Consider the following 23,578-nt stretch of genomic DNA (forward strand, 5'->3'; position numbering starts at 1 on the left):
TGGACTTGATCAGCTCATTCACTCTGGCTTTCAGTGGCGCCATGTCATCCTCTAGTGCGGAGATGCGGTTCTCTGCCTCGGCTTGACGTACCCCGACAGAGTCACATGAAGCTGCTACTTCGTCAGTGCGTTTAATAACGTCATTGATTTTACCATCAAGAGATAACTCCAGCCTAGCAATGGACTGATCTATGGCTGTCTGAGAGCGTTTTGCTTCTGCCGCAATCATTTCAGAGATGTGTTGTAGCAGTGTCCCGCTAACAGGCTTGGTAGTGTTAGCAGCGGGGCTAGCATTTCCCGTTTCCTCCGGAAAGTCTTCCGTAAAGTCACGGGGTGGATCAGTCCGTGGTTGTTTTTGGGTCTTCGGCATTGTATAAGCTTTATAGGTTGATTTTTAGCCAAAAAAGATGTGATAAAAACGGACACGGCTATATTTTCAGGATACAGACAGGGAGTAGACAAAACCACTACTTATCATGTCGCCGCCATCTTAAGAACGCGTTGGAAGGTTTATGACCATCAGCCACATGACCAGATGACCCTCCTTGATGCCATGGATGCTGGCTGCAGGGACATCACAGTTGAAGCCTGCCAAGGGTGGATCCGACATGCTAAGTGGTTTTATCCCAGGTGCACTGCTTTAGACGACATCCAATGCGACGTTGATGAAAACGTGGCCTAACCCTGAAGACCGCAGAGATTAGATGGGGGGTTTGTACCCCCCCTTTCGTCTGGGCCTTTTTGTTGCTTTTTGTGTGTACATTCAGAATGTTCTTGTATGTTTCATGGATATTTCCACTGTGAGAAATATTACTTTTTCTGTTCTATCACAACACAAAAAATCTGATTTGTGTTTTTGTTGGAATGCTTTAGAATGTGAACATCGTATGTAGACATGCAGTTCTCAATAAGAAAATGTAGTGTAAAAATGGTGGCTTGCATGTTTTACATGCAAATACCTGTAAAGCTGAAAGATGAAAGTCTATGCAGTTTTTGTAATGCCAGCATTTGACAGTATTTTGAAACCTGGTTCACTTTGTTTGACAGCATGTACCTTGTGAAGTGAAAATATGTGTTATTCGCTGACAGAATGTTTTCATTTTGAGTCAGATTATCAGTGTTTTGGTCAAGTTAGTGTGTGCAGAAACAGATGTAGTGTATTTTGAAATGAAGAGTTAGTATGTGCTGTTTGGAGGAAAATTAACCCTTTGGCTAATTGTGTTTTGTGGCTGTGTCACTGTGTCAGGAGTTTAGAAAAAAGTATCTGAAGTATGGGTAAGCGTGTGTTAGCGATTATAAAAAACTGACAGATGTCATGGGGAAACACTGCAGCATTTCCATTGCAAAACATTTAGAACACAAACACTGTAAATGAACAGTTGGAGTTAAAAATAAACATCTTATCTTATAAACAACACTGAAAGGATCTTACAAATCATATGGTGATTAAAAAATGATTGTTTCATCTCAAATATGATTTATAACAAATTATTTTCAGGACTCTTTCATTGAACAAGATTAAAATGAACGGTGCATCCAGAAAGTATTCACAGCACTTCACCTTTTCCACAATTTTGTTGTGTTACAGCCTTATTCCAAAATGGAGCAAATTCATTTTTCCCCTCAAAATTCTACTCACAACAACCTATAATGACAACATGAAATAAGTTTTATTTTATTTTATTTTTTTTTAGATTTTTGTGAATTTATTAAAAATAAATAAATAATAATAATAAAAAAACAACTAAGAAATCACACGTACGTAAGTATTCACAGCCTTTGCTATGAAGCTCAAAATTAAGTTCAGGTGGATCCTGTTTCCACTGATCATCCTTGAGGTGGACTCCCAGGTGGACTCCTTAAATTGGAGTCCACCTGGGGTAAATTCAGTTGAATGGACATGATTTGAAAAGGCACACACCTGTCTACATATAAGGTCCCACAGTTGACAGTGCATGTCAGAGCACAAACCAAGCATGAAGTCAAAGGAATTACCTGTAGACCTCAGTGAGCACAGTGGACTCCATCATCCATAAGTGTAAGAAGGTCAGAGCCACCAGGACTCTTCCTACAGCTGGCCACCTGTCTAAACTCTGCAATCAGGGGAGAAGGACCTTAGTCAAGGAGGTGACCAAGAACCCGATGCCCACTCTGTCAGAGCTCCAGCATTCCTCTGTGGACAGAGGAGAACCTTCCAGAAAGACAAGCATTGCTGCAGCAATCCACCAATCAGGCCTGTATGGCAGAGTGACCAGACGGAAGCAACTCCTTAGTAAAAGGCACATGGCAGCCCATGTGGAGTTTGCCAAAAGGCACCTGAAGGACTCTCAGACCATGAGAAACAAAATTCTCTGTGGAGAGAAAGGCTGAAGTCATGTTTGAATGAAACCAGGCACCATCCCTACAGTGAAGCATGGTGGTAGCAGCATCATTCTGTGGGGATGTTTTTCAGTGGCAGGAACTGGGAGACTAGTCAGGATTGAGGGAAGATGAATGCAGCAATGTACAGAGACATCCTGGATGAAAACCTGCTCCAGAGCACTCTTCACCTCAGACTGGGGTGACGGTTCTTCTTTCAGCAGGACAATGACCCTAAACACACAGCCAAGATATCAAAGGAGTGGCTTCAGGACAACTCTGTGAATGTCCTTGAGTGGCCCAGCCACAGCCCAGACCTGAATCCGATTGAATATCTTTGGAAATATCCGAAAACGGTTGTGCTGATGCTCCCCGTCCAACCTGATGGAGCTTGAGAGGAATGGGCAAAACTGCCAAAGATAGGTGCGCCAAGCCTGTGGCATCATATTCAAGAAGACCTGAGGCTATAACTGCTGCCAGAGGTGCATCAACAAAGTATTGAGCAAAGGGTGGGAATACTTATGTACATGTGAGTTCTATTTTTTATCCGATGCCATCAAATATGGTCATTGGGTATTGCGAAGGCTTTGTGTCCATCTGGCTGTCTGTCTGTTTGTCTGTGCATAAGTCCAGTCCTATTAATGCCAGGGTCCTCAAATTCACAGGGAACATTCTTGGGACACAAACCTGGCATGAAATAAACACTTCTAAAACTGAAAACGCCGTTTTTGTAACACCTCTGGAGTCAATTACAAGACATCTTGCATCATTAGCGTACATGCTAACTTCCGCTAACTCAAAGCTAACTTCTTATCGAGTTAAAGTTGTCTCATTAAATTTATTGTATTATTAAAATGAATTTGTCTCTGCACTGTACGCCAGTATCAGCCAGGCCTCGCTTGCACGGCTGCAGCTGGTTCAGAATGCTGTTTTTGAACTTGATCTTGGAAGCATGACCATATTTCACCCATTCTTTCGTCCCTTCACTGGTTGCCAATTCGATATCGTATTGATTTTATAATTTTATTGTTTGTTTTTAAATGTCTCAATGATCTTGCCCCATGTTATCTCTCTGACCTACTCGTGTCTTATTCTCCATCACATTCTCTCAGGTCACTAGATCCAGCTCTACTTGTAGTTCCTCAGACCAAGCTCAAACTCAGAGGTGATAGAGCTTTTTCTGTTGGTCCCAGATTGTGGAATGACCTGCCTCTCTGTATCAGGCAGGCGGATTCACTTCTAGTCTTTAAATTTTGCCTTAAAACATGTTTGTTTTCTTTGGCTTTTGACTAAAGACTTAATGTTTTTACTGTTGTAAAGACTTATATTGTTGCCACTGTTGTCTACCATGTATCCATTTTATTTATGTCTTTGTTGTGCAGCACTTTGGCCAACCTTGTTTTTTTAAAATGTGCTCTACAAATAATCTGGATTGGATTGGATTAATACCAGCAAATGTACAGAGAGTGAAGTACAAATATACAATTGTATTGTTTTTGATTGATTGACTGGCTTTGTAGAGGTGAAGGTCGAGTGGTTAAGTGTTGGGCTTCAGACCAGTGGATCCTCTGCTCAAACCCCAGCCAGACTAGAAAATCACTAAGGTCCCTTGGGCAAGGTCCTTAATTCCCTAGTTGCTCCCGGTGTGTTGTGAGTGCCTTGCATGGCAGCACCCTGACATTGGTGTGTGCAAGTATGTCTGTGTTAATGGGTGAATGTGAGGCATAATTGTAAAGTGCTTTCAACTTCTGATGCAGATGGAAAAGTGGCATATAAATGCAGTCCATTTATTGAACATGTATGAATTGTATGTAAGACAATAGAATCTTAATAATTAATTAAACAACTGCAACTTATAAAGAACACAATGCTCATACGGCCGAGGGTATTTTAGCATTGCGTTATATTTTTATTTTTAATAAAATTGCAAAAACTTCAAAAAAAAATTTTTTTTCATGTTGTCATTATGGGGTGTCGTGAGTAGAATTTTTAGGGAAAAATTAATTTACTCCAATTTGGAATAAGACTATAACATAACAAAATGTGGAAAAATTTAAGCACTATGAATACTTTGTGCACAACTTCTCTGTGCTAAAGCTTAAAAAAGAAACAAATTGTAGTACTGAACTACCGAAGATGGCAGAGCAAAGCTTACTTCCTAATATTATACAGTTTATTAATACTTGGCATCTGGGGCTGTAATTTTTTACTGTTTTACTTTTTACATTACATAAACGTCCTCCCCTCACAGTCAACAATGTCCAAGTGCCGCTGTTGCAGACCGAACCCCCCCCCCCCCCCCCAAAAAAAGGTCCTCCTGCCTTCACTGCACATGCGTCATTTGGGACGACAGCAGCTCGTCTGAGTCTGACTCGCTTCACCCAAAACAATCAAAGGGAATAATGTGATTATTAACCCTCAGATGACAAGGTAAAACCTCTTAAATCATTCTAAAGTCAGATTTAAGCAGAAACGAGGCAAAACTCTGTGACACTTTGAAATGACTGACGCGTAGTGAACGCATCAGTCTGATCGCTTCATCTGTCTTTTATGATGAAATAATGCTGAATTTATTTGGAAATGATTGTCGTACAAAAGCTTCAGATATCTGTCGCTGAGATAGATGATGACTGGAAGTGTAGTTAGGGTTAGGGTTAGCTGCAGTTGCAGAAACGAGGTGATAATCCGTGAACCACGGCTAATGACGCATGCCCAGTGAAGGCAGGGCGGACCGATTTTTTTTGGGGGGGGGGCATTCGGTCGGCGACGCCGCCCTTGGAAGAAATGGCTGTCATGAAACCTACTTTAACCTTGTGACTTTGTTTTTGAAAGTACATGAATCAAGTGGTTTAAAATGTATTTGGGCCACTTTGAGTATAAGCCATTTAATTATAGCCTCACCGAAAACAGGAGCTTCAATCCAATCAGGACATAAAAAAAAATCTGACTTCAATGCACTTTATTTAATAAACCTTGATTGATTGAATCTGAATTGTGGAAAACTTGTTTTTCACTATCTGACATAAAAACAAAAAGTCTGCTTTCAGGAAAGTTCAAATGAAGAGCAACACAAATGCTCCTTCATAAATTATATGGTAAGTGATTTTGCCAACTTCTGATTGGCCCATTCACTACTTTCTGAGCTGTACCACATGCCGAGTTGACCGCTGGTGGAGCCGAGTAGGCCGCGTGTGCGAAACGAGTACACCTCGCGTGCAGCGTAGCACTAGCTAATCGAGTGACACCTTCTATAGATGACAACCAATCAGATAACGCGATACAACGCTTACTTTGGCTGTCAGTTTGTTGACAAGATGGCAGAAGACAGGTTTGCGTCTGTTAGCGACGCTGACTTAAAACGAAATTTATACCAAAAATATGTGAAGAACACCCGCAGAAATACACAGTCAGCAGCCAACCTGTTTCGCAAGTATGTCACTGAAATGGGACATGCACCTAACTTTGAAACTTATGACAGACGGATGCTTGACGGAGTACTCGGTCGATTTTACGCGGAACCTAGACAGGCGACTTGCGAACTTTATAAGAAACCAAATCTGATGACTCTTCGTCACGGACTTAACAGGCATCTCCAGTCGATCGATGGTATGTCAGTTGGTGCAGTATGACAGTAAAAATAAAGAGCTGAAACTTGAGATTGAATTTTTAGTTTTAGTATGTTTGACAAACTCCCAGTGTTCTTGTTTACCATATAATAAAGCACTTATAGTCTTTTGATTTCGGTGTACCCGTGATTATGCGGACCTGGTCAGGATGGGGTTCACCCCAGGTCTGCATAATCACGGGTACACTGAAATCAAAAGTCTATAATTGTATAGTATCGACTTCAGATAATTGACTAAATTTGGTGTTTACACTGGTGATATCGTGACAGATATCTGTGTTTGTACCAAGTGTGCCACAGTGCCAGCATTAGATTAGGTGGCACAGGCACACTGAAGGCTGCTCTGTAGGTACAGACAGGTCATGACTGACTGCTGATTGAGCGACAAACAACAAGGGAGATGTAATTATTCAAGTACAGACAAGCAATAGCTGAAGTCACCAAAGAAAGTAGCATGTTAGCTTGTTAGCTGGAGCACATGCACATGCTTATGTGAGCTGGTCACAGGAGTTCTGAAGCTACTAGTAACATCACATTTGTGAACTCATGAACCCTAAAGACTGAATTGTTAAAGTAAACGACGAGATTCAAGCCTTCTTGGCTCTGAGTTTTTTTTTAAAGCATTAACTGCTACAAGTAGCATAAATGTAACTGTTAGCTAGCTGCTTTCAAGCTACCGTCTTTGTGTCCCCTGTGTGCAGTGTACCTCAGTGTCAGTTCATTCAAGGAAAGAATTACAGACTTAGTGATTTAGCTACATCAGCCACTACGCTGTAGACAAATTTAAATTTAGGGTGATTCTTAGACTACGGGCACTTATTATGTCCTTTGATCATATTGTATGAAAAACAGAAAAAAGAGGAAATTTCACACTTTTATAGTTATCTTTACAATGAAAGTGTGTTAAGAAATTTGTTCTAGTAGTCTATGATGACTTTTTCACCTTTTTTCAGCATCATTATATGCAAATATTGCCATTTTGTGCTTGTCCCGCACCCAGACTTTTGATCTTCAATGATAAAAATGAATGGTAAAGAAACGTTTTTTCTAATGTTTTAAAATATCTCTGAATAAAATAGTAAAATAATCAAAACATAATTGGGGTATTCAATGTCATACAACTGTTGTGATTTTTTTAAACAAAATGTAGTTGTCCCACACTATTGCCGTAATTTCCACCACAACACTGTAATGTCCCTTTAAACAGTTTGTATGAAAGATTGTTTGGGTAGTTTCTATGGAGATAAACAGTGACATCAGAGCACATGTATATAACGCCAAATCACAACAAACAGTTGCCCCAAGGCGCTTTATATTGTAAGGCAATGGTGTGGTGGAAATTACATTTACAAGGCCAATAGTGCCCGTAGTTAAAGAATCACCCTTTAATGAAATAAATTAAATGAGCAATTTAATCTGTCAGGGGGAGAACCAGTGCAGTGAACGAATATGCTGATGTGCTCATTTAGCAATGTACTTCAATTTAAGTACTTTGCTAAAGTACTTTGCTTGGCAAATATACTATGTTTACCAAGATTGACTTTCTCCTAGCAAAATCTGTGGTTTATTTGTGTTACTTTTTTCCTGTTACTTTGTGACTGTGCAATGATGCTGACCCTCTTTTATAAGGAAAGTAGTACGCCTCATCAGGGTCTCCATAAACAAGCACTCATTTGAGAAAGACTCATTCCATGAGGAACCTAAGGATTCTCCTGAGTAACCTGGTACTGCAGACATCCAGTCCTTGACTCAGGTCACTGGTTAGATTTATAAGAAAGGCACAGAATTTGGTGTATCACCACCTCTGCTCTAGTAAAGCATGTTGCACAGTATTGACCCTATATGTGTATTGGTCAGTCCAACACTTACCCTCATCGACCATTTTATTGGGTACACGTTGCTAGTACTGGGTTGGACTGCCTTTTGCCTTCAGAACTGCCTTAATTCTTCATGGCATAGACTCAACAAGATGTTGGAAACATTCCTCAGAGAAGCTGGTCCATATTGACATGATGGCATCATGCAGTCACCCATTCAACCAGTCTCCCCATTCTCCTCTGACCTCTGACATCAACAAGGCATTTTTGTCCACACAACTGCCATTCTTTGGATATCTTCTCTTTATCAGATCATTCTCTGTACACCCTACAGATGGTTGTGCATGAAAATCCCAGTAGATCAGCACTTTCTGAATTATTCAGACCAGCCCATTCGGCACCAACAACAATGCCATGTTCAAAGTCCCTTGAATCTTCTTCTCCATTCTGATGCTCAGAACTTCAGCAATTTGTCTTCAACACATCTAGATGTCTAAATGCATTGAGTTGCTGGCATGTGATCGGCTGATTAGCTATTTGTGTTAACAAGCAATTGAAGAGGTGTACCTAATAAAGTGGTTGGTGAGCTTATTGTTGACTGTTAATTTGACAGAAGGACACGCCCACACATATTCGCCACACCTACAGAAAAGAAAAATTTGCTAAATTGCTTTTTACTGACTTTCAACAGCAACTGAAAAGACCACAGGATTATACTCAGTGGAATTAAAATATCTATTTTTAGTCACGTTAGGTGGACATTGAAGCACAATTGCATTACGGCTTCTGAAATTTAACAGCTCCTCATCTTCACCAGAAGGCACCTTCCCCTCTGAGGAAGGATCTGCTCATCTGCAGCTCTGCTGCAGGATGAGAAATGCAAACCCTGCAGGGATGGGAGCTTGCGAATGGCCAGGTAGACCTCAGGCAATAGGCTTAATGCTAAGGAAATACCACCTATAAATCCCGCCCCATCGGCCCATACAATGGCCATCACCTATGATTGGAGTCCAGTGTGGGGAGATTGATTACAGCCTATTAGCACAGAGAAGGATGACCAGGAGTAACCTCACCGCTGCACACTATTTAAAGACATCCTGCTCAGCTTTCTCTTGTTCTTCCAGCACCTTTTTTTCTGCTGCACGACACCTTCACTCGCCGCTGTACAGCACACAGTGCCATTCTCTCTATCATCTTCATCGTTCTCTCCACCATCTTTGTATTTAGAAAACCCTCCAGAGGTCATCTTTGTGCCACTTTCACTGAGCAACAATGATGCAGACATGCTCTATCCAGCAAAAAGGCCACATTATTATTCATAAATATGGACTAAAAATAACAGTAGGCAAAGTGCAGAACAATGACGAAGAGAAGAATTGATAAAGGGAGAAAGATAACTTATTGCATAAAGGATAAATCAGCTGTGACAGAGGAAGCAGCATTTACAGACATCTAAAAGCTTGTATGCATGCGTGTGTGTGTGTGTGTGTGTGTAGTGCGTTAAGGTGCATCAGGCGGCTATCACGCCACCCTGTGCAAGCTGCTGCAGCGGATTAAGCTGAGGCAAGCAAGTGGAGATGCATTTGTGGCCTAGTTTGGGCCCAGCTGGTTTCCGTATCACGCCACCCTCAGCTCAGCGTCACCATCCCTCCCTACCCCCTCCCTCTCTCTGACCCCCCCCCACCGCCTACTCACGACTCATCCTTCAGTCGACAAAGTACACACATACAAGCATAGTGACACACAGAGCAAGCAGGAAAAAAAACACTTGCCTGTGTGCTGACATGTATCTGCACGTGCACGACCACAAATGCAAATGAGCACTTGTAATTGATACTTGTGCGTTAATCAAATCAGGCTGGCGTTGATTTGACTATCAAAGCCAGTGAGTGTGTGACTCACGACCTGAGATGTTGGACTGTAAGAGAACTTCATGAGATATGACGGTATTTAAATAATGTGTCTATTCCAGTTTGTGAAAACTGTGGAATATTGGAAATCCTAATGTGTCTCGGCAGGAGTCTGTCTGGCGCTACGCAGCGCATAGCGCAGCATAGCTGAACGATTACTGCTCGTTTCTAATTGATGCAATTGTCATTTTAACAAACAACACCCGTAGTTTTTTTTTTTTAAACAATGAGGGTACCTGCCCTCATCGGTACACCCGTGTGCGTATTTTCTTAAAATGAGATGTGGTTAAGCACAGTGTTGGTACATTGCTGTTGCAAGACAGGAGAAGTTATACCACAGACCAACATAACCTTGTCTAAAATCAAGTGCAGTTTTACTGGTATTTATGTTACGCAATATTCAGGCACGGGTGGCACAGTGGTTAGCACGGTTGCCTTACAGTAAAAAGGTGATGGGATTACGTCCCACCTGGTCCTTTCTGAGTGAAGTCTGCATGTTCTCCTCGTGTTTGCGTGAGGTCCCTCTGGGTACTCCGGCTTCCTCCCATGACTAAAGACATGCTGGTTAGGTGCATTGGTGACTCTAATTTCACAGTAGGTGTGTGTGTGAATGTGTATGTCCGTCTATATTTGACCCTGCGACTGCGACTGGTGGCCTATCCAGAGTGTACCTCGCCTCATGTTCTATGACTGCTGGGATAGGCTCCATGACCCTTGATTGGAGTAAGCAGGAATAGAAAATGAATGAATATTCAGACACACCTTACATACAGGGCAATTCCATGAGACTGTGATAGTGGGGCAAAAAGTATTTAGTCAGTCCCTGATTGTGCAAGTTCTCATACTTAGAAAGATGAGAGTGGTCTGTAATTTTCAACATAGGTACAGTTCAATTATGAGAGATAAAATGATGGAAAAAAAAAAATCCAAAAAAATCACATTGTAGGATTTGTAAAGAATTTATTTGTAAATTATTGTGGAAAATAAGTATTTGGTCACCCACAAACAAGCAAGATTTCTGGCTCTCAGACCTGTAACTCCTTCTTTAAGAAGCTCTTCTGTCCTCCACCTATTACCTGTATTAATGGCATCTGTTGGAACTCGTTATCTGTATAAGACACCTGTCCACCAGTGTTGCCACAGTTACTTTGAAAAAGTAATTCAATTACTGATTACTGATTACTCCTTGAAAAAGTAACTTAGTTACTTTACTGATTACTCAATTGTAAAAGTAACTAGTTACTTTTTTAGTTACTTTCCCCAGCTGCTGACAACAACCCACATCAACATGACAATGATACTTGTTTTGTCAAAACTCACTTTATAGTCACCCTTTCTTGACTTCAATGAAAATAAATACTTGTTTTATAAAAAGTAAAATAAAGACCTCTTTCTTGACCTCATATTTAACTGCTGACAGCACTGTAACAGTAAAACTTGCAATTTCTAACCTACATTGTTTATAAATGTAACTATTAAATTCTTTCTAACATTTTTTCTAACATTTAAATTCTCTCTAAACATTTTACTTGTCGAAATTATTATTATTATAAGTAGTATTAGTAGTTGTAGTAAAAAACAAAAAAGGCTTCAAAACTGGACCTTTAATCTAGGGGTGTTGTGGGAGAGGGGGGGGGCACATCCTGCCCCACGTCCCCATTCCATCTGGATTCGCACAAAGAGTGGATAACATTTATTTATGCAGAAAACATGACCAGATTTACAGGTAAGAAAGTTTTATTGCGTTTTCACATCATGTGGTCCTCAGAAAGAGAGTTTAGGTGCATTTGAGTGGAAAATAGTGTTAGTTGTTGACGCGTCGCGGAGGATCATCTGTTTAGCAGCAGATACGGAGCGGCTCAGCTCAGAATTCTAAATAAAGGAGGAAAAAAAGCATAAAAATGTTTTTTGTGAAGCTCAGTGCTGGTGTGCTGTTGTCACCGCGCTTTAAGAGGTGAGGAAGAGTCGAGCTGCTGTAGAAAACCGCGGATGAAAAGCTCACAGCCCGCTTAAAGTGGGCAGTTCAGTCGAACCCCGACCCCCTGCCCACAAACCAAGTTTAATGCTGCTTTCGACCCACAATGCAAAAATAATAGTAACGCACAGTGACTTGGAGAAGTAACTTTAATCTGATTACTGATTTGGAAAGATTAACGCGTTAGATTACTCGTTACTAAAAAAAGTGGTTAGATTAGAGTAACGCGTTACTAAGTAATGCGTTACCAGCATCACTGCTGTCCACAGCCTGAAACATTCAGACTCCAAACTCAACCATGACAAAGACCAAAGAGCTGTCGAAGGACACCAGGAAGAAAATTGTAGACCTGCACCAGGCTGGGAAGAGTGAATCTACAATAGTCAAGCAGGTTGGTGTGAATAAATGAACTGTGGAGCAATTGTAAGAAAATGGAAGACATACAAAACCATTGATAATCTCCCTCGATCTGGGGCTCCACGCAAGATCTCATCCCATGGGGTCAAAATGATCATGAGAACGATGACCAAAAATCCCAGAACTACACGGAGGGACCTGATGAATGACCTGCAGAGAGCTGGGATCAAAGTAACAAAGGCTACACACTACGCACAGAGGGACGCAAATTCTGCAGTGCCAGGCGTGTCCCCCTGCTTAAGCCAGTATGTGTCCAGGCCCATCTGAAGTTTGCCAGAGAACATATGGATGATCCAGAAGACAATTGGGAGAATATCATGTGGTCAGACGAAACCAAAATAGAACTTTTTGGTAAAAACTCAACTCGTTATGTTTGGAGGAAGAAGAATGCTGAGTTGCATCCCAAGAACACCATACCTACTGTGAAGCATGGGGGGTAGAAACATCATGCTTTGGGGCTGTTTTTCTGCAAAGGGGACAGGACGACTGATCCGTGTTAAGGGAAGAATGAACGTGGCCATGTATCATGAGATTTTAAGCTAAAACCTCCTTCCATCAATGAGAGCATTGAAGATGCAACGTAGCTGGGTCTTCCAGCATGACAATGATCCCAAACACACTGCTCAGGCAACAAAGGAGTGGCTCCGTAAAAAGCATTTCAAGGTCCTGGAGTGGCCGAGCCAGTCTCCAGACCTCAACCCCATAGAAAATTTGTTGAGGGAGTTGAAAGTCCATGTTGCCCAGTGACAGCCCCAAAACATGACTGCTCTCGAGGAGATCTGCATGGAGGAATGGGCCAAAATATCAGCAACAGTGTGTGCAAACCTGGTGAAGACTTACAGGAAACGCTTGACCTCTGTCATTGCCAACAAAGACTATGTTAGAAAGTATTGAGCTGAACTTTTGTTATTGACCAAATTCTTATTTTCCACCATAATTTACAAATAAATTCTTTAAAAATCTTACAATGTTACAATGTGTTAGATCACAGCAGGACTAAATACTAATGGAAAGGTACAAAACTCCACTTTTCCTACTACAGTGACCATTTGGTGCTGCCAGTGTAGTTGTATGTGGATTGGAAATGCATTTGCGTTTACGCTGGCATTCAATCCTAACCCCTGATCACCTCCGGAGGTGGTTTAGCTGACTGGATCACAACCCATCCTCAGTATATTTCGCGTGCATTTCAAACTGTACATGCGTGAGGTTAAGCACTATCTAATCACAATCTGATTCCCCCCACAAATTAGTGCCAGGTGCAAATGAGGAGTTTGTATCTCTCCCAAAGATTGTGCATGGGCATGTCTGACAAAGTACAGCTGGGCTCAATGGGCGTGTCTCTGAGAGCAAGTAGGAGACCAGATGAAAAGAGGTGCTTCTATGTATCAGGGGAATTTCAACTGTAAATGGTACATAAAAACTGTTTTGTACTATAAAGAACAGCTCATCATCACTGTGCATCCTGTGAGGTTGCGAGTCCAGGAATGCATGTGATATTTAACAAAACTAACATCTTCTCTCAACCCGCAAACGCTGATTGTGTCATTGTGCTCCAGATCATAACTCCAAAAGGAGCGATCAACAAAGGTCCAAACATAAATAATAAAGCACATTGCTCAGAAGAACGATGCACATCCCTGCACCAGCACTTTAGTCAGAATCATTACTGGTTACTGTCCAGCGATACTGATGAGAATGAATGGCAGCGCCTGCTGAATCAGCAAGGAGCCTCTCACAGCGTGCGGCTAATGTTATTGATTGAATCCAACCACTAAAGAGTCAATGCAACACCAGTTCAGTTTAATATTGATTGTTTTAGCGGTGATTTGATGCATTAGTAAATCTCATGTGAACTAATTTATTAAGAACTGATGACGGTGAGACGGCTACACAGAGGACAGACTGAGTGGAGACAACAGTTTTGTGTTCAGATGGGAACGATCTGCATGATCTGTTGTACGAGTATTTCAGCTTTGACAGTTATTCTGCATCCACTAATAGAAAATTTTGAAATTTATGTCCTTTCAAGGATGTTTTATATGATATAATGTAAAGCTGACAGTCAGGTTCATCGGAATTTGGACAGTGATACAATTTCTGCAATCTTGCTTCTGTAGTATGGGGTTAAAATGAACACTTTCAGCTTTAATTCGGGGGGGGGGGGGGGGGGGGGGGTTGAAAAATTGCTTTATTTTCTGCCATTTTTATATACAGGTCCTTCATGATCAGAGGCCATAAGTAATTGGACAAACGAAACATAAAGCTTGTTGTCAATGCCAAGATTTCCAATTCATTGAATATTCATTTACACCCATCACGGTGTGAGACAAACAGTATGGCACTGAGCGGCAAATCTGTCTGGAGTCAGCAGTTCTTAAAATTTAGTGACTGTGCAAGAAGGATATGAGTGAGGGAAGCCTCCAAACCATCCATGACAACTCTGAAGGAGTGACGGGTTTTTGTAGACATGACTGGATAGAGTGCACACGGTTCAACTTTTGTCTGTTGTATCACCATCGAACCATCTTCATAGTGAAATGGCACAGAGAAGGATTTTAACACAAGAAAGGTGATCAAAATTTAGGCTCTCGCCCATGTGCCGTTTGGCAAAGTGTAGTTGAAATTTTAAATGTTCTTTTGAAGGAAATAATTCTTTTTGTGATTTGATTTGAAGTGATTTTGATTAGGATCGGTCAATGATCAATGTCAGAGGTTGAAGTCAAATTTCTGGTTCCATGCACTTATTCTGCTGCTTCTCCTGTGTTAGTTTGACCTCAGCATCTGTGTGCCCCTCCCAACTGGGTTTAATCACGTCGTCCTTCATAACCACCATTAGAACATCCCCGTGTGGCCAGATTGTATTAGGTTATTGTTATTACTATTGTATTGTATTTGTTCTCTAGCATTCTATATTGCAGTGTTTTTTAATTCAATTCCATGTTACTATAATTTTTCTACTATAACTATGACGCCTGTTTCTTGCCTTCTGTTTTTGCTGTGGTTACAGGGTTTTTGACTCCACACTATATGTCCTTGCTGCTATTCTGGAATACTGTCTTTCACCAACTGTTATGGACTCTGTGTTTTTTAGAATCTCTCGTCAATGAATGCATTCTCTGTTTTGGATAACTCTGCTGTCTAACCCCCTGAAAAACAACTGCTGTTGAGAACTCTAGTGACTGAACTCTGGCTGGTTTCTTTGAGCGACTCTCCTGTTTTTCCCCTCAGATAAACTGAGGCTGTTTTTGGTTTGATTACCGTGTGTCTGACCCAAGCCTGAGTTTAGGCCATTCCTCTTGCCTGCCGCATTGCTGCTCTAATCTGTGAATGTAATTATTATTTAGAATGATAAAAACCTCTTCTAGCTGTCATGTAGCTGTCTACACTCTAAAGAATGAACTGGTGTCTCAACGAGAAAAAATTGATGTAACAATTTGCATAGATTTTTAAAAAATTATTTCAACTTAGTTGTTTCAACTTTTAACTGATGCCACAAGACATCTCTAGTTAAGTTGAAATAACTTAAAAAATTCTATGCAAATTGTTACCTCACTTTTTCTCAATGTGACAGCGGTTCAAATTTTAGAGTGTAATTGCTTGCAGTTCTCTGCAATGGGGTCCTCGCCTAGGTCTATTTAAAATATATAGGCAAATGGTTAATTTTAAGGAAACAAACATATTCTTAGTTAACCTGACTGTTTGGAAGCCCATATAACATTTTCTCTACAAAGCTGATCCTTTGGAATGTGAGTCTCTGAACACTTTTGATCTAAATTAAGTTTTGAAAAAGATACCTTGTGTGAACCATTTAATTCAGTCTATGCTATTGCTATGCTGTTGATCGAGTTGGCTACCAAACTATAAAGTAAAATTTTTAACAGCCTTAATGTAAATAATATGCTCAGCATACTATATCTCACAACTCACTTTTTGTCCGTTCCTATGCTTCCTGACTTCTTGTTACATCTTGGACTCATAGATGTCATTATTCCTTGGAGAGGTGAAACTATTGTGTTATGTGCATCAGACAGTTTACAGTCATTGATGCAGCATTATTTCTTGTCAACTGTTTTCTGCCAAAATGTGGTGTGCAACAATTGCCAATGTTTTAATTAAATATTGAGGAAGGGAAAAAGAATAGGATTACAGGATGTGGAGAGCTGCACTAGATAGCGATTAAAATGAATAATTAATATTGCAGAGTAGCAGGGTGTCCTGTTGGGGTGTGATGACAGTTGAAATTACAGTATGTATGTACATACATTTGGATTACTTGTAATCTGATTACATTTGGATTACATTTCAAAGTAATCCTACCCAAACCTGCACGTAAAGTACGACTGCAGTACCAAAACTCTTTCTCAAATGTTTTCAGGTTCAAGGTTTTGACTGGTTTTAAATTGGTCTACACCAATGATGATAAAATCATGGAAGCTGCTTTTAAACAGCTTGAAGCATGATTTGAGTTGGTTCATATAGTTGGTACATATATTTTCACTATCTTAAATATATGGCAACAGTAAAGTGATTTAATCTTGGCTTAATCTCTTTAAACTGCAGGTAAGATGGTTTGTACCAATTTTAAATAATTCTCCGCCAAGGACAGAATGGTGACTTTAAAAGTGCTAAACCAGGTATGAGCATCAGTAACAATTAGTGCTGACAATCACTCACTGTTTTCAACACAATTTAAAGGGTTCACGTTGCGCAATATTGCATGTCATCTACTTTTTACAGTTAAATATAGTTTGGGCTTTATGTCAAATCTCTTCAAACTGTTCTCTCTGTATGTGTGTACAGAAAATCTCTTGCTGCAACTGATACTGAGGTACAAAACTGTTTGTTTTAGACTTCTATGACATATGTCACACACGTTCATCCCATGAACCTTTGCTTGCTGAGTGTGTGACAGATGCACACAACCAGCAAGCCAAATTAATTTAATTTTCAATTTCAATTTAATTAGCTTCTAATGCACCAAATCACAGCAAAAGCCACCTCAAGGCGCCTCACATGAAACAATTCAACATAAAATTTAAATAAATAATTAAAAATGAATAAAAAAAATTCAAATACATAATTAAAAACAGAAGTAAAAGAATAAAACAGATAAAAAAAATAAAAACTATTCATAAGAAAATGGGTTTTCAGTCTTGACTTAAAAATGTCCACGGACTCTGACTGCCTCACGGTCGCAGGAAGACTGTTCCACAGGGTGGGTGCACGATGAGAAAAGGCTCTTTGACCTGCTGTCTTCTTCTTCACCCAGGGAACACAGAGAAGTCCTGCATCCTGCGACCGCAAAGCCCGGGCTGGCACGTAAAGTTCCACCAGATCAGCCAGATAAGATGGCGCCAGTCCATGAACAAAACCTCAATAACAAAACCTTAAAATCTGCTCTCACAGAGAAACAGTTACAACAAAATTACAACAAAAGTTTCTCCATGGTACCACACTTCTCCATGAGCAAGCACATTTGGAACAGTAATAAGGACAACCACAACAATTTTTTTTTTTAATATTTAGAAACTTTGAGAGGACCAGACTCAGTGGGGTGACCATCTGCTGTGGCCACACACATATGAAATAAAATTAAACAAAACATAATTGCCATAATTGCTATGATAGCTGACTTGAAAGGACAATATGGAGGTGACTTTTAAGTCTTTTTCACGTCTCCTGCACCCCATTTCAAAGTTGGAATTGCAAACAGCAGCCCCCTTTGCATTTAAAGTGACAGGTACAGAAACAGAATCAGTCAACAATATGAAAATTCAATAAGGTATGTCTTCTATAATACATTCCAATTCAAAGGTAGAACAAAGGTAGAACTCTACTAGTGTATGCTAAGGTATATCTAAATATCTAAAAAAAGAAGAAGAGTAGAATAGAGTAGAGCCACTTAGGTGCCTGGTCTTGAGAACCAGGGATGAAATGGATGTCATGTATATAAGTGATATTTACACAATAAGGGTAATAAACAACATATACAAGAAATATAGTTACTACATAATATGTAGGTGTTAGATTCTAAAACCTAAATAATCATAAAGGAGAAGATTGTATTATACGTATACCTCGTCTGTAGACTAGTAGTAAAATTAAATTATAGCTAGTAGGCTAAGCTATAAATATGGTTATTTTATTATAGAAACAGAAGCTATGATGTAATATATTTTAGATATGTATCTAAAGTTCACCCTGCTAGCTTACTATAGGAAGACAAAATACATATTCTATATGCTATCTAATGGAAACCCCAAACTTAGATACTATATGTTGATATCTATTAAAGAACCCATAAACTGAAGTATCATTAAAAATCTACACCATCTAAAATAAAAATGTAAATCACGAAAATAAGCTAACTATAGCTAGATGAGCTACAGTTAAATTAGCTGTAAATAAGCCAACTATACCTTGCTAGCCAACAAGGTTAAACAAAGCCGGTAACTAGCGTATAAAGTACAATAGCGTATTTGAACCCTACAATAATGGTATTAACAAATACATACGAGGGCTGTCAATAAAGTAACGGTCCTTTTTATTTTTTTCAAAAACTATATGGATTTCATTCATATGTTTTTACGTCAGACATGCTTGAACCCTCGTGCGCATGCGTGAGTTTTTCCACGCCTGTCGGTGACGTCATTCGCCTGTGAGCACTCCTTGTGGGAGGAGTCGTCCAGCCCCTCGTCGGAATTCCTTTGTCTGAGAAGTTGCTGAGAGACTGGCGCGTTGTTTGATCAAAAGTTTTTCTAAACCTGTGAGACACATCGAAGTGGACACGGTTCGAAAAATTAAGCTGGTTTTCAGTGAAAAAAACATATGAATGAAATCCATATAGTTTTTGAAAAAATAAAAAGGACCTATACTTTATTGACAGACCTCGTGTGTATATATATATATATATATATATATATATATATATATATATATATATATATATATATATATATATATATATATGTTCTCCACTCAGATTGCAATAGCCAATCACAGATTAGCCTTTCTGTCCATCATTTACCTGTATTTTGACATGCTTGGTGCCAGAAAGTTATGTTGGATCCAAAGGGATCCAAAAAGGCTAGGACCAAAAGTTATATTGGATCGGTTCCCACTGACCAATAGCGTTAGAGCTTACTGCCAACAGCTATCCAATTGAGCGCGGCATACAATTATTCATGAGATGACATCACTAATGACGCAGCAGAGGTCAGGAACCTGCTGACAGACAGTGGTTGAAAAAATGGCAACAAACGTCAACAACAGCAGAAAATCGTCTGCCAGCGAGGTTTGCTGAGTTCACAGAGGAGGAACTGGTGGAAATATTGAACCCCAAGGATGCCAAAAACAATAAGAAGGTAGACAAGCACGCTACTGATGTTTTAGAAGCATTCATATGCTGTTCACAACAAAATTAATTGACATAATTTACTTGACTCTTTGTTCTTTGCTTAATTTGGGAGGGGGGTGGAGAACATAACAATTGATGGATGGCAAGTCGTCCAATATAGAGAAATATTGGATGAAGAAAAGTTATATTGGGTGAGGCTAGGCTTCCTCCAATATAACTTTTCTTCTTTCTTCATCCAATATTTCTCTATGTTGGACTCCTTACCATCCATTATTTGTATAATATATATATATATATATATATATATATATATATATATATATATAGAGAGAGAGAGAGAGAGAGAGAGAGAGAGAGAGAGAGAGAGAGAGAGAGAGAGAGAGAGAGAGAGAGAGAGAGAGACTTACTGGGAATGTGTTTAATATGAGCCCCTTTAATCGTGCTAAGTGTGAGATCAGCTGGTCTTGAGTGGTTGAGTACTTGTGCTGTTTTCCGGCCTTTGTGTGGTCAAAATGTCGTTTATTATATCTCAAGACATCTCTGTTCTGATCAAGTGCTGAGAAAATGTGAGGTGCACTTTTGCTATTTGACATCATAAGTATAAGCCAAACGGTTGATTGAGTAATAGAATATTCAACAGATTAATAATATCCCAGTAATATCCCTCGCACCAGTGGATAATTACCCTGTGCACTGGAGAAGAGGCAAAGCAGAGAACTGTTTCCAGTGGTGTGTTTGTGCTTGCCTGTGGAGAAGATAATTTTAAAAAACGGCTGAACGGATTTCCTTCAAACTTGATGGAAACATTACTGAGATGATATCGAGAGGTGATTCGATTTTGAAGTCATTCGGTCTGAAGTCAAGGAAGCTATGGTCCACCCCTGCACTTTTTTTGGTATATCTCAACAACCAAGAAGCCAAGATGGATCATATTTGGTGGGAATATTACTTGGATTAATATCTAGAGATAACTATATTTTGTGATTGAGTTTGGTCAAACGTAAAAGACAATGAAAACATGGTCCAAAAAAAAAAAAAAAAAAGTTAAATAACTCAAAAACCAAGAAGCCTAGATGGATCAAACTTGGTGGGTATATTACTTGGACCAGTATCTAGACATGATTAGATTTTGTGAGTAGATTTTTGAGTAGTTTGGGCAAAGGTCAAGGACAAGGAAAACATGGTTTGATTTTTTTTTTTTTTAATAACTCAACAACCAAGCAGAATAGCCAGACCAAACATGGTGGGAATATTACTTGAATGAATATCTAGAGGTGATTAGATTTTGGAGTAGTTTAATCAAAGATTAAGGCAACCATGGTCCAACCCTCCTTTTATGTGTATCTCAACAATGAAGAAGCCAAGATGGATCAAACTTGGTGGGTATATTACTTGGACCAGTATCTAGACATGATTAGATTTTGTGAGTAGATTTTTAAGTAGTTTGGGCAAAAGGTCAAGGACAAGGAAAACATGGTTTTTGATTTGTTTGTATTTTTGTATAACTCAACAACCAAGCAGAATAGCCAGACCAAACATGGTAGGAATATTACTTGAATCAATATCTACAGGTGATTAGATTTTGGAGCAGTTTGATCAAAGATTAAGGCAACCATGGTCCAACCCTCCTTTTATGTGTATCTCAACAACAAAGAAGCCAAGATGGATCAAATTTGGTGGGAATATTACTTGGATCAAGAGCGCCCATATTATCAACCCTCTGATACTTTTCATACCTTCTATTTTTATATCCTTGCTAGTAATGTGACCTGTTGGTGTATTCACACTGTCTGCATGACTGTGGTATTTTACAAACTCTTCCTTCCTTCCAGCTCGGTTCCTTTTGTGTCTGCAGCAGAGCGTAAACGCGCCCTGTGGGGGCGGCGCGCACGCGGTGCGCCGGCTCATGCGCCGGCAGGCCGCAGGATTTCAGCACCACTTTGTCACGGACAGCTCCGTCCAATCAGACGCGCTCTTTCCACACGCGTCATCCGCCCTCCTTCCTCATCCTCCTCATCCATCGTCCCTCCATCACTGAGGCGCGGTGGACAAGATCTCAGTTTCATAACCTGCATCCTAGTCAAACCGTGCGTCCGATGCCAGATAAAATTAAAGCAGAGGCGTTTTACAAAAATTACAGACTGCAGCAGGAGATTCACGTTTCTCTTCTGCGCTCTCTCCTTTTTTTCTTTTCTTTTCTTTCTTTCTTTCTTTTCTTTTCTTCTTTTTTTTTTTTTTTTTTTTTTACATCTGACGTGTGTCCGGTTTTTGCGCACAATGTCACACGACCTCAAGCAGCTGTCCGGCCTCTAACGCGCTTTGCTTCGTTGTGATAGACGCACTTATGATCAAAACCATGCTTTAACGGGCCGCACAGTGCGCAACCACCCGCGTGGCAGCTCGACCACCGCATGTGCACAAAAGCACCAATTCAAACAGCCGCTCCAAAAAGCATGCGGGGGTCCGCCAAATGTCACCGGTGCTCGCAATAATGGTGCAGGTGAACAATCATCGATTGCAAACGAGGAGGAGCGGGTGTGCCGGGAACGAAACGCGCCACAGATCGTGGTGCGTAAAAAAGCCGGCTGTCTGACACGCAATGCGCCTGAGCTCATCACAGGCAGGTGGAAGCTCCGGCCCTCCGACGAACCACGGCAAAACATAAATAAATCAAGTGTTTCCAAACTCACCTAATATGATCCAGAGCGACCCAGAGACCAGAACGAAGGCGAGCATGTCTTTGTCATTGAGTCTGCTGTCCGAGCGCAGGAGCGGCTCAAAAATCTGCACCAGCAACTGCAGCACCTCGCCGGTAGGCTGACGGATTACAAGGGGGGGGGGGGGGGGGGGGGGGGGCATGGGATCTGTGGAACAAGGAGCCTCCGTGGGAGAGCAGGATAAACCATAGAACGAAGCTGCCGGGGGTCTACTGGATCATCTTCCTCCTCCTCCTCCTCCTCCTCCTCCTAATGGATTTTATACTTTCACCCAGTTGACTTTTGCGCAGTGGCACCTCATTTAAAATTAAAAGGGTTTTTACAGGTCGGACTACAGATGGCAATCGAGATGTGTTCTGCGGTGTCTGTGCGCCACGACATCACTATGGATATTTAAATTCTTTCTATAACGACCATAGCTAAATTATGACGAGTGTAGTTATTTTGTATTATTATTAAAGAAAATGTACATTTCATGACCGAAGTGACTTTAATATTACACGCTCTTTTGTTTCATCCGTCGCAGCACGTGGTCCAGAATGTCCCCGGAGCTGACCGTGCAGCTTTGACACAGAGTAACCTCGCATCAGTCACGTGGTACATTAAGACAGGGCCCTTTAAACGCACTTCATCCTGAGAAAGCCTCACAAAGGGACAGAATGAGTGAGACACCGCGTGGTTACGACTGAGTTTAAAATAACACCTTTCAACTAGAATGGCACTTGAGCGCAGACCTCTGCTCGGACTTGAATACTTGTTGCCATTTCAGTTGAACCTGGAGGGTAAACTCAGCATACTGTCCTCTCACAGCATTGGTCATGTCAACGTCATGTGTCAAAGGCCAAGGTCAGATCAGGTGTCTGCATCTAAAATGCATTAATGCCCACATGTCAGTGACTAGATGAGATTCTGAAATACTGTTTCTTGCATAGATGTATGCTCATGTTATGATGCTGTTGAACTGGTATCAGCATAGAAAATGAACTTCACATTTAATTTTGCATTAAATTGATGCACACCAAGTAGCTCAGTGGGATAAGGAGTTGGGCTACATATAGGGGACCTGGGTTTGATTCCTGGCACACTACCTGTCTGCATCTTGATTCCTGAATGACTGCAGAAAGCTGCTTCATGACCTCCTCTATGCGGATGCTTCCATGCGTTCTGACATCTGACCTTCCCGCAGCTCCTCTCAAGGTAACCTGACCTCCTCTGTTTTCTGCAATAAAGCTCACTGACCTTTTGGTGTTTCCAGACGCCTTCCTGTGCGGCTTCCATGCTGCACTGCTCCTGGCTCCCATGTCACTTCCAGCACTACGTCACTTTGGGACTCGCTGCTGCTGTCAGCCTCAGAGCACTCTGCTCTGCCTCGTTCAGCTAAGTTCCTACATGACTCTGA

The 23,578-nt window shown here is 40.7% G+C and overlaps 1 protein-coding gene across 1 annotated transcript in view; it reads right to left on the reverse strand.

Annotated features, from left to right (window-relative positions):
• The window catches only part of acsl6 (acyl-CoA synthetase long chain family member 6), a 138,164-nt gene extending 115,869 nt beyond the window's left edge, over nt 1-22,295 (reverse strand). The window contains exon 1 of the mRNA XM_034177985.1: nt 22,153-22,295. Within this exon, the coding sequence (XP_034033876.1) occupies nt 22,153-22,198 (46 nt within the window). The 5' untranslated portion in view covers nt 22,199-22,295. The remainder of the gene's footprint in view (nt 1-22,152) is intronic.
• Nucleotides 22,296-23,578: the final 1,283 nt, after the last annotated feature.

Source organism: Thalassophryne amazonica, chromosome 9, assembly GCF_902500255.1.
Source record: "Thalassophryne amazonica chromosome 9, fThaAma1.1, whole genome shotgun sequence".
In the NCBI taxonomy this organism is placed as follows: Eukaryota; Metazoa; Chordata; class Actinopteri; order Batrachoidiformes; family Batrachoididae; genus Thalassophryne; species Thalassophryne amazonica.